The 12,952-nt window shown below is 38.6% G+C and overlaps 1 protein-coding gene across 8 annotated transcripts in view; it reads right to left on the bottom strand.

Moving 5' to 3' along the window:
- The window catches only part of TIAM2 (TIAM Rac1 associated GEF 2), a 171,009-nt gene that overhangs the window by 1,668 nt on the left and 156,389 nt on the right, over positions 1–12,952 (bottom strand). For all 8 annotated transcript variants that reach the window (XM_071740617.1, XM_071740615.1, XM_071740620.1 and 5 more), the window contains 11 exons: positions 11,438–11,617; positions 9,862–9,930; positions 9,345–9,470; positions 8,007–8,115; positions 7,293–7,472; positions 5,884–6,002; positions 4,620–4,728; positions 2,946–3,004; positions 2,030–2,135; positions 1,173–1,260; positions 466–620 (listed from right to left, as the gene is read on the bottom strand). In XM_071740617.1, coding sequence (XP_071596718.1) covers positions 466–620; positions 1,173–1,260; positions 2,030–2,135; positions 2,946–3,004; positions 4,620–4,728; positions 5,884–6,002; positions 7,293–7,472; positions 8,007–8,115; positions 9,345–9,470; positions 9,862–9,930; positions 11,438–11,617 — 1,300 coding nt within the window. The remainder of the gene's footprint in view (positions 1–465; positions 621–1,172; positions 1,261–2,029; positions 2,136–2,945; positions 3,005–4,619; positions 4,729–5,883; positions 6,003–7,292; positions 7,473–8,006; positions 8,116–9,344; positions 9,471–9,861; positions 9,931–11,437; positions 11,618–12,952) is intronic.

Raw genomic sequence — 12,952 nt, 5'->3', positions numbered from 1 at the left:
AAGTAGTAGCTATTCATTTACCTAAAATGTCAAAGCCTGCACTTAATTGAAGTTATCTGCTGGGATGCAGATTTAGTGCGTTGGAAGGAGCAAGACCCCTGCCTTTTGCCAGTTCTTTTAGCTTTAAATGTTAGGGCTGAGCTACTGAAGAGAATCCAGAGGAAAGAACACTAATCCTGCATGCCAAAAGGAGTCCATTTCTACCCAGTAAAATTAATTTGGGTCTTAAGTTTTTCCTTAAGAGAGCTAATGACAGCTCACAGTGTGGGGGGGATGAAAAACTTACTTACCGCCTCATGCTCTGAGTTACAGAGATACTCGACCACCTCCCCAGCCCCAAAGAAAAAAAAAAAAGGATTTGTGCCTCTGGAATACAACACACTAAAGTCATGGTAATAATTGCAAACCTTCTGCCAGCTCTAGAGTACAGACTCCATTTTTCAGCTTTGAGAATGTGTTTCTTACCCAGTTTGGCTGTTGCAGGTATACGATTCTTGAGTGGGACGAGGCGATCTTTACACGTTTTCTCCAGAGGCAGCTCACATTTTATGTGACGTCTGAAATTCTCCCGCAAAATAGAACGGATCACCTTCACGATGTTAGTCTTGTTCTCACAGTCACTGCAAGTTTAAGAAAACAGGTAATTTTCCCTTCTGAATGAAGTCATTCTTGGGATAAAATCTGCCTTCTATCCTTTCTGCCTTAATGCAGTGTTTTTTTCAGTAGCTTGCTTTAGTAGTAGGTTTTGCAGATAACATCTTTGTGGTGGTAGATGTTTCATACACTTTGTGTTTTTATAACATGGTTAGTTCCCCTTTGAAAAACAACCTGAAATGTAACTTCTGTACCAATAAATCACCCCTTAAGTCGTCTTTATCAGAAGGCAATTTCTGTTAACTGAGTCTGTTAAAAGCAGTTGCTTTGCTAATATTATAGTGGAATTTATGCTAATACATCTGTGCAGATTTTTCACGTTGAATCAATGCAACAGATTCACTCCCATTTCCAACTGTTATATTTTATGCAGTTAAACACTGGCATAGAGCCTGGATACAAAGAGCGAGAGCCACATTAGAAGTGCTGATGCAAAGGTCCCACATGGAAAAATATTGTTATTTTTTCAATTCCATTACTGTGATTTCTCAAATACAACTTCCATGTGTAAAACTTACCTGCTGCATAACTGAAAAATGGTTTCTGGCCTGCCTTCTAGTTCTGACTTTGTGTGAATCAGTTCCCAGATACAGCTGTTCTCTGTTCCTGTGAATGGAAGGAAATGTTACTTTTAATTATACACTTCACAAAGCCTTTAGCGTTAGAAAGAGCTGTGTAGAGCTCCTCTTCTGAAGGCACTGTTAACATCGGCATTTGTAGAACCACAGAAGATCTCACCTGAGGTGGAACCCAAAGAGAAGTTCCCTGAACCACCCAGTTACAGCAGCACAGCCAGTGCTGCCTTTGCTAACTTGACCTTGGATTCTTGGAGAATTGCCTTCCTCCATTCTTAATGCTCCTCACTGCCTTTCAGGCCTTGAAGGCCTTTTCCCAGGTGTGCAAAGCACTCGCTCTAAACACCTAGTGACACTTCACACAAGGTGCAGAACTGGATAGGATCACAATGATCAAATTAAAGGGAAAATAAACACCCAATCTACTACCACAGATTACACAGTCAGATTTCTCTCATTTGGAGAAACACAAGGGTCATCACATGAACAGCATCAGGGCATCACAACGTCAACCACTGAAAGGTAAATCACCTTTCTTGTTCACATATTTTCATTGGGGATTTCCATTCTTCACACATCTTGTTGCATCTTCCTGAACTCATGGAAGAAGCCAAGATAGCAAATGAAGAAAGTCTGTTGATGCATTGAGCCTGTACCCCCTGAGTGTATAGAAAACAGCAGAGCCTGTTTTCTCTACACCTGTCTGTTTCCAGAAGCTCCAGAAATACACATGGGAGAAGCAATATTGCACAATGCCAGAAAATTTTTGAAGCCTGAAGTACTGAGTGCAAGGGAATTACCTGCTGTGTTCCCCAGTCGAACCTGAAGAGCAGATAAAGGAATCAGCCAACGAAATTTAAATGGATCCAAGTCACCATAATTATGCGCAGCACGAACAGTAGTAGGCTGCAAAGAGAAAAACAACAAGGGTATTTCTAAGAAGTCAAAGTAAAAATGGTGTGTTTTGGGGTTTTTTTATTGCTCTTAAAAGGCCTGCCTCTGAAGAGAAACTAAATTCATTAGACTTTTTCTTTCAGTACTCTAATATGTGCTTGCAAATGTAGTTGAAATGGTAACAGACACAACATTTAGAATTTGCATTTGTTTCAACTTTTTAAAAAGCGCTTGTGTTTAATGGATAAAAATAATACTTTGCATGAAATTACTGCTAGGGAACAAGATTCCTAATAGAAACCTGCAGACTATTGATTAACAGAATACATTTATCATGTAGCTGCTGCTGCTACTTTTAGAGGCCCTTCATCTGTTACCATAAGCATGGTGCAGTACTGATACTTGGGGTATGCAACTTGGTGCTTGATTTAAGTATTCCACTTTTGTAAATGGGGACAGAGGAGGTTATGGAAGTGGTCTTTAACCTACACTTTTAACAGTGTGTTAAGGTAGGCCAACATTAATGCTATCTGGAATAAATTATTAGTTTTTTATGGCAATGTCTCATATTCCATTTGACAGAACTAACGTGAGGCTCACACAGAGAAGATGCTGCTGCTTGCTAAATAACAAAAAAAAAAAATGTATTGTTACACACATACTGAGCACTTGTTTCAGCTGTAATAGCTACAATTGCATCCTGGCCAGGGAAGCTGACATTTCACCACAGTCATTCCCCTTTCAACACAGATATTGTCTATCTCAGACCGCATAGGATCCTGTGTGTTAACACTCACCACCTCCACTGATACCAGGACTTACCATTTTCTTTTTCAGTTTGTAGTTCTCTTTATACACCAGTATTACAGCCCTCTTAAAAACTAAAACAAAACAAAACAATTGTTAATTCCAGGTATAATATTATTCAATGAAAATGCTATCTTGGAGAAGGTGATGATTGCAGTCACAGGAATGTGAAAGATGAGCTAAGCTCACTGACTGAAAAGCATGGGCCCTGTATGAAGATGACAGCTGGGTTTTTCATCCTATACTTGCTCATGCAATGGCAGTATTTTTTCACTCAGATTTTGTTCTGAACATTTAGGATATATTCTGAAAATAGTAGCACCCAGGCTCCTGGGATGTGAAGCAGTCCTCACATAAATATAGCATGAAAGTTAGATGTAAATGCTCAGATTTTGTTTTTGTAATTGGTGGATGTTTTCAAGTGGAGTGAAAGGTCTATAGCAAGAGAGGGCTGTAAAAAAGGACACAAAGTCTTTTCTTCCTGCAGTTCAGCATTTGTTTAGCTAGAAGCTCAAACATCTCAATTCCTACTTTTCCATCTGCAGGAATTCTCATACCTGACTGTATCTCCCTAACATGATATAATCTGTCAGCCTCCAGGGAGGCAGGGACATGTTCTCTCTCATCTATAAGGAGGAACAGAAACACGGGAATACTGAAGCTGCAGCTGAACCAAGGGATGGTTGTGCTGAGCAGTCCTGGACCCCAGATCGAATTTAAGGGCAGTATAGCTCTTTCCTGGCTTGTGCAGCCTTGTTTCTTTCCAGTGGAAGAGGAGAGCAGCAATGGTGTGCAGCTGAGTCTTATCCATACATGAAGCCAGAATGCAGCCCTAGCAAGGACAGCATTTACCCCAGAGCCTGGCAGTTTCCCTCAAGGTGTATTTTCTAAGCTTGCCCACATAGGGCTTGAGGTGAGAATAAAACTAAGTTCTCAAGTGGTATACAAGTTGTCTGCCATTCATTCACACATGTCCTGCTGGGAAGTGTCTGGCATACATAGATCACTGTGGAACTCATCCACTCATCTAAGGAACCTAGGAGATTTCTTGTGTTTGTCCCTGTTAGAAGCTTCCCCCCCCATGCCCAACAGCCATGAGAAGGAGAAACTTGTCTTTTGTCAACCTGAGTTGTTCTGTAGGTGTTTATCTAATGACATTTGAAAGAAATATTTTTAAAAGAAATTTGCAAATGCCTAAGATGTTTCACTGGAAGATTTAATTACATAGATAATTTAAAAATTATTAATCATATATATATACTATTAAATAAAACTCTAGGTTGTGTGCTCTCATTTCCACATTCATTTCTCAGGTTAAAATAATCTGGATGTGGATTTCAGTGCTATACCTGTAAACTCCCAACAGCAGAATACAAACCCATTTTGCTATCAGCCTCCTTTGAAAGCCTGGTTTAGCAGATAACTGTCTCCTGAAAAACACTGTTTTCCTTGTTTACAGATAGGCAAGAGAGCAGCTAAGGTTGGCTCACTGAGAAAACAGCAAACAAGTGACTGGAAACTTTTCAGATCTCTTATTACAAAATAAATGTAACTGTGTTTTTTCAGATGCAAGTCGCCCTTAGATATCGCATGGCTACAGGGAAAGGAGGTGGTGGCTTTCAGGTTGTGAGAAGTTTTAATGTGGTTATCTTTAGATCTGAAAGAGCAGAGAGTCCCTAAAACACTTACCAAACACTGTAAGTTCAAGGTCTTTCCTTGCTTTGCCCAGAGATGGGAAAGGATTCAGCCAGGAAACTGTAGAATGCATCAGAAGTTCTCCCATTGAAAGCTCTGTCACCTGTATTAAATTGTAACAGCAGATAATATAAATAAATCATATAAATATATACATCAGCGATGCAACCCACATATGAATAAAATGTTCATGAGCATGATACAGCAATAACTTACAGGATCTGTTTTCTGTATTTACTTTTTGTACAGAGAGAAAGGCAGAAATCTGCACTACAGCAGGAAAAGTGTATATAATCTCCTCTTAAAAATACGTAACAACTATAAAAACTAATAGCTCTTAAGTTACAGAAGCTGGACAGAAGCTCTTACTATTAGTAACCAAGAAGAATATTAAGTTGATCTGATGATCTGTCATTTACATATAGCCAGTTTTGAACTGGCTGATTTATTAGCTTTAAGTATCTTTAATTTCTATAGAGTAATTAGTATTAATGACACTGCCAACAGCAGAATTAATGGAGGTCTTGTATTCTGAGGCTGCTTTCTTCCATGGGACATAAGGTAACACTAAAGAACCTCCCAAGCTGTCAAGATTTGTTTCCCCATACATGATGGAAAACCAGGTAGCCAAGAGGGGTGATTTGGCTTTTACTAAGGGGAAATAAAAACAACAGAGCTGGCAGTTCTCATTTCTGATCTTCACCTTTATGGATTTGATCTGCTTAGTAATCGTTTGATGTAAATAGCTCAGTTGAGACCTTGCTGCCCCAATTCTGGGAGATGTGTGCACACGGTCTGTTTAACTAATGGTTTTTGCTCTGACAAACACCCGTGGATGCCTCAGTGCTGGAAGTGTAGAGAATGAGAATAACAGACCTTAATGTGAAATCTCTCAAATTGCCATTTTCATTTACACGGGTGAAAAAAAAATATCTTAAGAATTTAAGAACACTATAGCATAAAATCTGAATGCCCTGGGGCATGGATAATCTTTGCAACATTTGAGAAGGATTTTTCCTACTGCAATTCCTGTCAGTCCAGAAGGCGGCTCTGGCAGCTGTCTGAAAATTTTACCGTAACCTCCTGACAAAGAGGATCTTGACAGGCAGATATGAAATGAAAGTCAAAACATTAAAGGGGAATGGAGGAACCCCAGCACAAATAAGCTCCTAAAATTATCTCAGGAAGAGATAAGACGCCCAACAGCAAGCAAGGTAATGCTTCAGGAGTGAATAAAACATGTTGTTCCTTCTCTTACCTCCTTCTCTGTTCCACTTTGATCTGCAACCAGTTGGTCAAACACAGTGCCATAATCTTCATATATCTTCTGCATCTCATTGATGTGACTTGCTACTTTTTCCATTGCCTTTAGCGCTTCTATAATATTTAAAAATTTCATAGAGAGCTATGTTAATTTAATTGTATTTTCTAGACATGGCATTTTATATTGAATTCCACTTGAATCGGGCAAAACGATTTTTTTGTTTGCTGAACAGAATCACAGCTTTAGATCAGTTCTTTCTCATAGCAACAGCAGAAGCTTCCTGATCAGAGTAAGTGAAAAAGGCTCATCTGGTGTCTTACGTGCCTGAAAACACTGCAATAAACAAGCCAGTAAGACCCCAGATGTATTAATATTCCCATCAGCATGATATTAAACACAGTTAAGTTTTGTAACATATATAGGGCCATTAGGATCTCTAGAGTAATCTACACCCATAATAGCACTGTCATCTGATGAGCTTTAATAGAAAGAAATTGCATTTGCCTCCCCACAGAACAGACAAAGAAATACAATCCTAGGTTGTACAAGTTCCTCATGGATTGTGTACATGAAATTAATGCTGCTGGCATACATGGATCACTGTGGAACTGGTTTGTTTACATTTTGTTTTCTAAGCAAGATTGACACTAGGTTTCTTTAGACTTTTGTTGTTAATTCAAATTGGAGTTGGAGAAGGCTGTTTAGTTTCTCCACACCTGCCAGCTCTTAACAGTGCAGCCTTTTAGAAGTCTGGCATCCATCCTGACCTGCAAGTAAGTCATCCCCAGCTTGACTGCAAGGGCAAGGGCACATTATTAGAAACTCCCTTAAAGTCAGTAACAGCCTCATGACTTCTTTTCCTGAGAATATATTTTGCCTCAGTCTATTTTGTTAAAATGACAGTTGTTCCACAAAATAAATCTCTAGCCTATCATCTACCAGGTGCTGACATACCTGAACAAGCATTTGCCAGGGCAAAATGTCTTGCTTTTGAGCCTAGAAAAACAATTAAGTCTAACATAGGTTAGACAGACTGGTCTTTCTACATGGGAAGACTGCAAAGCTCTGGCACAGATCTTTTCCACACAAGTGTCACAGCCAAACCTCAAACAACTAAAATTTCCTTTTGTGGCATTCAAACTTCAAGAACTGACTAATAACCACAAGATGGAGCTTTGGTCAGTATTTCCCAAATTGGGGAAAAAAAAAGCCATGCTATGACCTGACATTCTCCTGTGGGAGAATTGAGGTGAGAGCCCCCAGTTTTATTTGCCATGGAAAATCCTGGATATATGTACTTCTCAAAGGAACTTGGATCTACCAAATGGCTACCAGCATCTTCAGAAAGGGCTGGAAATAAAACTTAACTCACACTCATTCCTGCAGAAGAAAGGAAAAATTACCTGTCAAATGGTAGTGCTCCTCACTCTCGTTGTCTGTCAGAGACACCAGCTCTTTTAAAAGCAGTGGATATTTCAGCACTCTCTGAACAGGCTTTATGAGATATGACTCCAGTGTAGAAGAGTGTTGCTTTGTGGGATTTCGAGCATCCAGGAAGGCCTTAAAGGCACTGTCTGTTTTGGCTAGATGTTAATAAAAGAGTCAGTCAGTTGAACATGGAAGTAATAGAACAGAACTGCAACTTGTAACCAGCACCAGCACCCTTTTCAATAGGGTTTACACTATTAATTTTATAATAATTTCCTGCATTAAATAACACACATATGGGCTAAGGGAACAATTATATCGAGGTGAGATTACTCCTCAATATAATTTTTCTACTACATTGCAGTGAACAGCAAAGGAAGTAATTCCTAACATTATACCATCTGTTGCTCTTTTTTTGAGCGTGAGCTGAATGTGCAAAGAGCAAAAACTTGTGGAAGATGTTTCTGTAACTATTCAAGCTACTGCTTGGATGTTACAAAAGGAATCTTATCTCTTCAGTTCTATACCATACCTTAGCAGAACCACAGATCCCTAGCTATTCCTATTGAAAGATACCCAATTAGTCCTTGCTTCGTACCCGTTTTCTGCAAGCTGACAAGGTTTGGTACAGTGTCAACTGCAGTTTAAATCCATGCAAATGAATTACAATAATGAAGACAATAAATTACCTCTCTCGAGAACTTTCTGAACTTTGATATGGTTTGCACAGAAGCCACTGTATAGCTTGAAGTGGTCAGCATAATACAGAAAAGAACCTCCAAGGGAAAACAGCAATTTCTGAAATCAACACAATCAAAATATTAATTCAGTCCTAGAATCCTAAATAAATCTTCAGGCACATAACACAGAGGGCCAGGAGTGTGTTTATTTTCTGTCTTTTTATATATTTGGTATATAAATTTTCCTATATTTGGTATATGCATATCTAACATGAATATGCTACTAGTATTAGCTCTGTGATGTTACTGCATTTCTCTGAGAGTATAGTTCAGCCTATTTAGGCAAAGCCTCCAATTTTCTCCCTGAGCAGGTAACACCACTGCAGCCATTCTGCCTCCCTCTATCTTTCAGGCAGCACAGGAACAAAAATCAAGCAACATGTAACAGGATATGTTGTGCTGGGAAAATGCATGAGCAATAGGAAGCAAGGCACACAAGTGCCAAAGCTAGAAAGGACAGTGTAAAACAAACACAGAGGATTGCTTTCCAACTGTTTTCCTTCTTACAGGAAGGTGGTAATTAGAGGGCACCTCTCATGTTCTTGGATGAAGGGGTGATTGGGAAGATGTGGGAGGGACTGAATCATGAGGGAGACGTTTTTAGAAAAATGCTTCCCTAAGCAAACATAAGAAAGAGGAGTAGTGAAGGAGGAGGAGAGGGAGAAAGGGGAGAAGGAGAGAAGCCCTCTCCTCTATTTTTAATCAATGTTTGCTCCTCAAAAGACAGCAAGTGGCTGGGAGACCTCCCAGCAGTCTCATCTGGTCCTGTAACAATGATTCCACCTTCACAGGAACTATTTCTTCCAGCTAGGGCAGGTAGGAAGTGGGGTCACTCTGGGCAGAACAGCACAGAGAAGGCACAGTCTACAGCCATCTACACTTGGTAGGCCTTCTTGGACCTCACAACATGAGCAACTCAAGCAGCATATAATAGGAAAAGTTCCCAGTCTGGAGTGGGTGAACTGAGCACAGCAGGGAGCAGAAGAAGGCAGGGCAGAATTCAGCACAGCTACAGCAACCTTTCTACAAAGGAGTTCTGCATCATAAGCGTTGCTAATTGGCAGCACGCTCAAATTCTACTCATCATCTTCCATGTTGCATCCTCTGCCATGGGAAAGAGGATGATAAAAACATGAAAAATAGCACTTATCTTTCACTGCTGAATACGTGTCTGTAAAACTTCGAACATAAAAATCAACCATATGAAACTTCAATATGAGTTCTTAAAGCCAAATTTCCACAAACATTCCCAAGCACACTGCAAAGTATTAGATGACCAAACTTTACCCGGAACTGGGATGGGGTTTCCAGTGTATTAAAATCTGAAGAAGAAGATATTCCATCCTCAAGGGTCTCCAAAAACACCTTCTGGAAATCCAGCATTTCTGGCAGACTTCCAAACAAGGATTCCATCTGTGAAAAACATTGTGCTATGAAGTACCACACTCCATACATCTAACTGTGGTCTTATGAAAACAGTCCACTAAGGAGATGTGACACAAAAACAGGTTGCAAAGGCCAATAATGTCTTTGGCAATACTTTTCAAATGGGCTTTATAAAGAAACAAAAACAAAACAAAAAACACCCTTACAAAAGGCAAAGATTTCTTGGAGGTTGAGTCAGAAGAACAATTACCCTTTAAAAAAAGAAGTGACGCACACACCAGACAGAAAGGCACTGACTGGTGTAATTCCTATTGTTATGTTCACTGTTTTTTTTCTTTCATGCTCTCAGCAATGAAAAACCGAAAAACTGCTTAACCCATAGCAGAATGAATAACACAGCTCTCAGTTATTTCCTCACCTCATCCTGGGTAAGGAAGGTTTCATTCTGAAGAGGCTCCAAGTACAGCTCAAAGAGGCAGCTCAAGTCCTGCAAGAAAGAAAAATTGTTCTCTTTTATATAACAGTTTGAAAATTCTTTACACAACAACTGTGGGGTAGGGTAATTTGCAGGAATGAACTAGAGATTCTTTTTCTGTAACAAAATCACCTGCATGTTGTTAGCACTAAAGTGATTGCTAGATTACACACAAATTAATTTCAGTGTAATATTTTTGTTTCATCCTTAGGGCTTTACAGCTTGATTACAAAAAATTTATTTTTGTATAGCATGAGGAGAAAATGGTATAGATGATGGCTTTTTAAAGAGTCCATGTACATGAACAGCATCAAATATTTTAATCATGCATGTTAGACATATAAATAGCCATTCATTTAAATATCAGTAGTAATATTCAGGACACTTTTCAAACTCCCATTAGGTATTAAAGTGTTCAGTTTCATTGTTGGAGGGGATGTGATCAAGGGCTTTTTCAGTCACTTCTTCAAAGAACTGGTGTCACTTTTGAAGACTTACTATCCCACACCAAAGCATGACAGCAGGGCTGGGGCCCACTGCAGGGCTCTCCGACCCTGAGAAAAGAAACAGCAAAAAAACTTATAGGGAAGAAATAATGAGTATCTCCCCGAGAATGCCACAACAAGTATGTGCAACCTGATGGGATTTTGCCTGGTGCAAAATTTCACTCATCAGTGACCACCATGGTCACACCTTTCTCCAAGTGATTCCTCTGGAAGAAACATCAGCTGGACATACATGGGAGTCTGAGTTCTGTAAAGTTTCCTCAAGAATTACAGCATAAAGCTGTATTAGTGTACTGCTATTAACAACAGCAGACTGAAAGAGTTTTCTTTTCCATACACATTACTGCAGCAAGTACTCATATCTGCAAATACGTTCTGAGACCAAGTAAAGTAGATGATTCCTCTTTTGAAAAGGTCAATGAAATCAACGTTTTTGTGTTTCTTTTGGCATCCAGTCACATGAATTTGGGGTTTATAAAAGAAAGAGATGTATAGCAAACAAATTACAGACTAATCAGTCAAAGGAAAAATAACATGTAAAGCTACAACCAGCTGGAGTTTTGCCATTTGCCACATTTTTATTCAAAAGTAATTATCCACTATTTTCCACAAATAAACTTTTTTCCTAATTTGCAGGAGAATCTATTCTGTTCTTCTACCAGATTTATTTTCATTTTGAACACTATGGAAACATCCCATGGGAAAATGGCAATGTTTAAATATTGAAACCCCAACATTCAAATACTCCCCACAAATTACCAGTCTCCAATATAAATACAAATCAACTAGAACTAAAGCTACTAGCTGAAATCTTACAGCCTCTGTTACATGAACAAGCCCATTGAAAACAACAGGAACAATTAGATAAGTGGATTTTGTAGGCAATAGGCCTTGTAGAGGGCTGGCAATAAGAAGGTAAGCATTAAATATGTTAAAACCATCCACAAATTACAGTCAGACTCAAAAAGAAGGCTGTAGCTAGCTAGATTTAAAAAAATATATATATTTTTTACCTTGACATAAGATTTCTCAGTATCCATGAGTTCTTGGATGACTTTTCTCAGCCTGTCTGTGTCAGAAAGGTGACGACCCAGTGGCCGTGGCAGTGTATCCTGGTTATCCCTCTGTCCTTCCATATTCCCTGCTTGGACTTCTTGGAAGTTTCGGCACAACGCACTGATCTGTTCTGCGCTCTGTTAAATGAGAAGAAAGAGACAAGTGATGATGTTTTAGAATACAAAGTGTGCTACAATTATTGTTAAATTCTTCAAATTTTGCTTTTGTTCCAAATTTTATTAAATGTGTATCCTGATAGCTTTGAACAGCTTGCATTCATAGCAGAGCCAGAACACAGCAATGAAATGAAATAAACATTTCTTGAGATTCTCCAGGGCAAATTATTTTCAGTCTTCAGATACAAGCTCATGGGATGTAAAAGGTGAGAGAGCACTCAGATACATCATATGCTTTAATTATTATGACACTAACATGGCACTGGCTTACATCTCTCATTTTGCAACATTCACTGCATCAAAATAGAAAGAATTCATAGATAAATGTCTTTTGAGCATCCAGAATAATTTACATTTTTCATCTGCTACCTATATTGTGTTGTATATTTTGTCCAAACAATGAGACATGGAGCTGAGGGTTCAGATTGTAATGTCCTGGGCTATCAAAAGATGTTTAGGTGCTTTCTCTCCAAGAAGATTACCAATAAAGATCTTTTGCTTTCAAAAACAGTGAATGGAAACCTAAATCTTTAAGATTCCTTAGAAGAATGAGAAACATGAAAAAAAAAATCCTGAAAGTTTGCAGAAAAGGTTGGAACTGGAACAACAGTTAATCTTAAAAGGCACAGATGGAAGAGAAAAAGATCGTTCTGACACTGTGAAATGGTTGTGCAGTTTGTTCTTGCATAACCACCACTAATGTCCAAGAGCAACTTTTGCAGGCAATAATCTTTAATGCTTAATTTGAAAATTATTCCACTGTTCTCTTTCTCACATAAGCCTTTTCTGAAAGCTAGAAGATCACTACCATTGCCCAGTTATACCTTAGCAGCTGCTGATTTCCACCTCTACATAAAACAACTCTTCTTCAGAGCTTGTCTTTCAGACACTGAGGCTAAATCCATTAGCAATATTAAATATCAACCATTCATGTGAAAAAGCACAGATATATTTTCATCATATGATAAAAATTGAAATGTTGAATATTTCCCATGTAGTCCATAATACTCTGTAGCTTTCCAGCCCCAACCTTTCAACAATGCCATCACTTTAAAAGAAAATGTTTTCTTCCTCACTAACACATACAACCATCTTCACAATCCTGCATAAGAAGAGCTTGTAGGACTATGAAATTTAGATACATTTTGTACTTACATTATTTATTAGGACCTGACAAAACACAATGTAAAGTAAATGGTGTTTGTTAGAATTAAAGCTGCACACTGATGGAATATATTTAAAAAATTAGTCACTCTTTGCCACTAGAATGAATTAGCATTTTAAAAATAAATCACA

This window comes from Heliangelus exortis, chromosome 3 (assembly GCF_036169615.1).
Source record: "Heliangelus exortis chromosome 3, bHelExo1.hap1, whole genome shotgun sequence".
Lineage (NCBI taxonomy): Eukaryota > Metazoa > Chordata > Aves > Apodiformes > Trochilidae > Heliangelus > Heliangelus exortis.
Note: the sequence above shows the minus strand (reverse complement) of the source record. Positions and strands in the feature narration are given on the sequence as shown.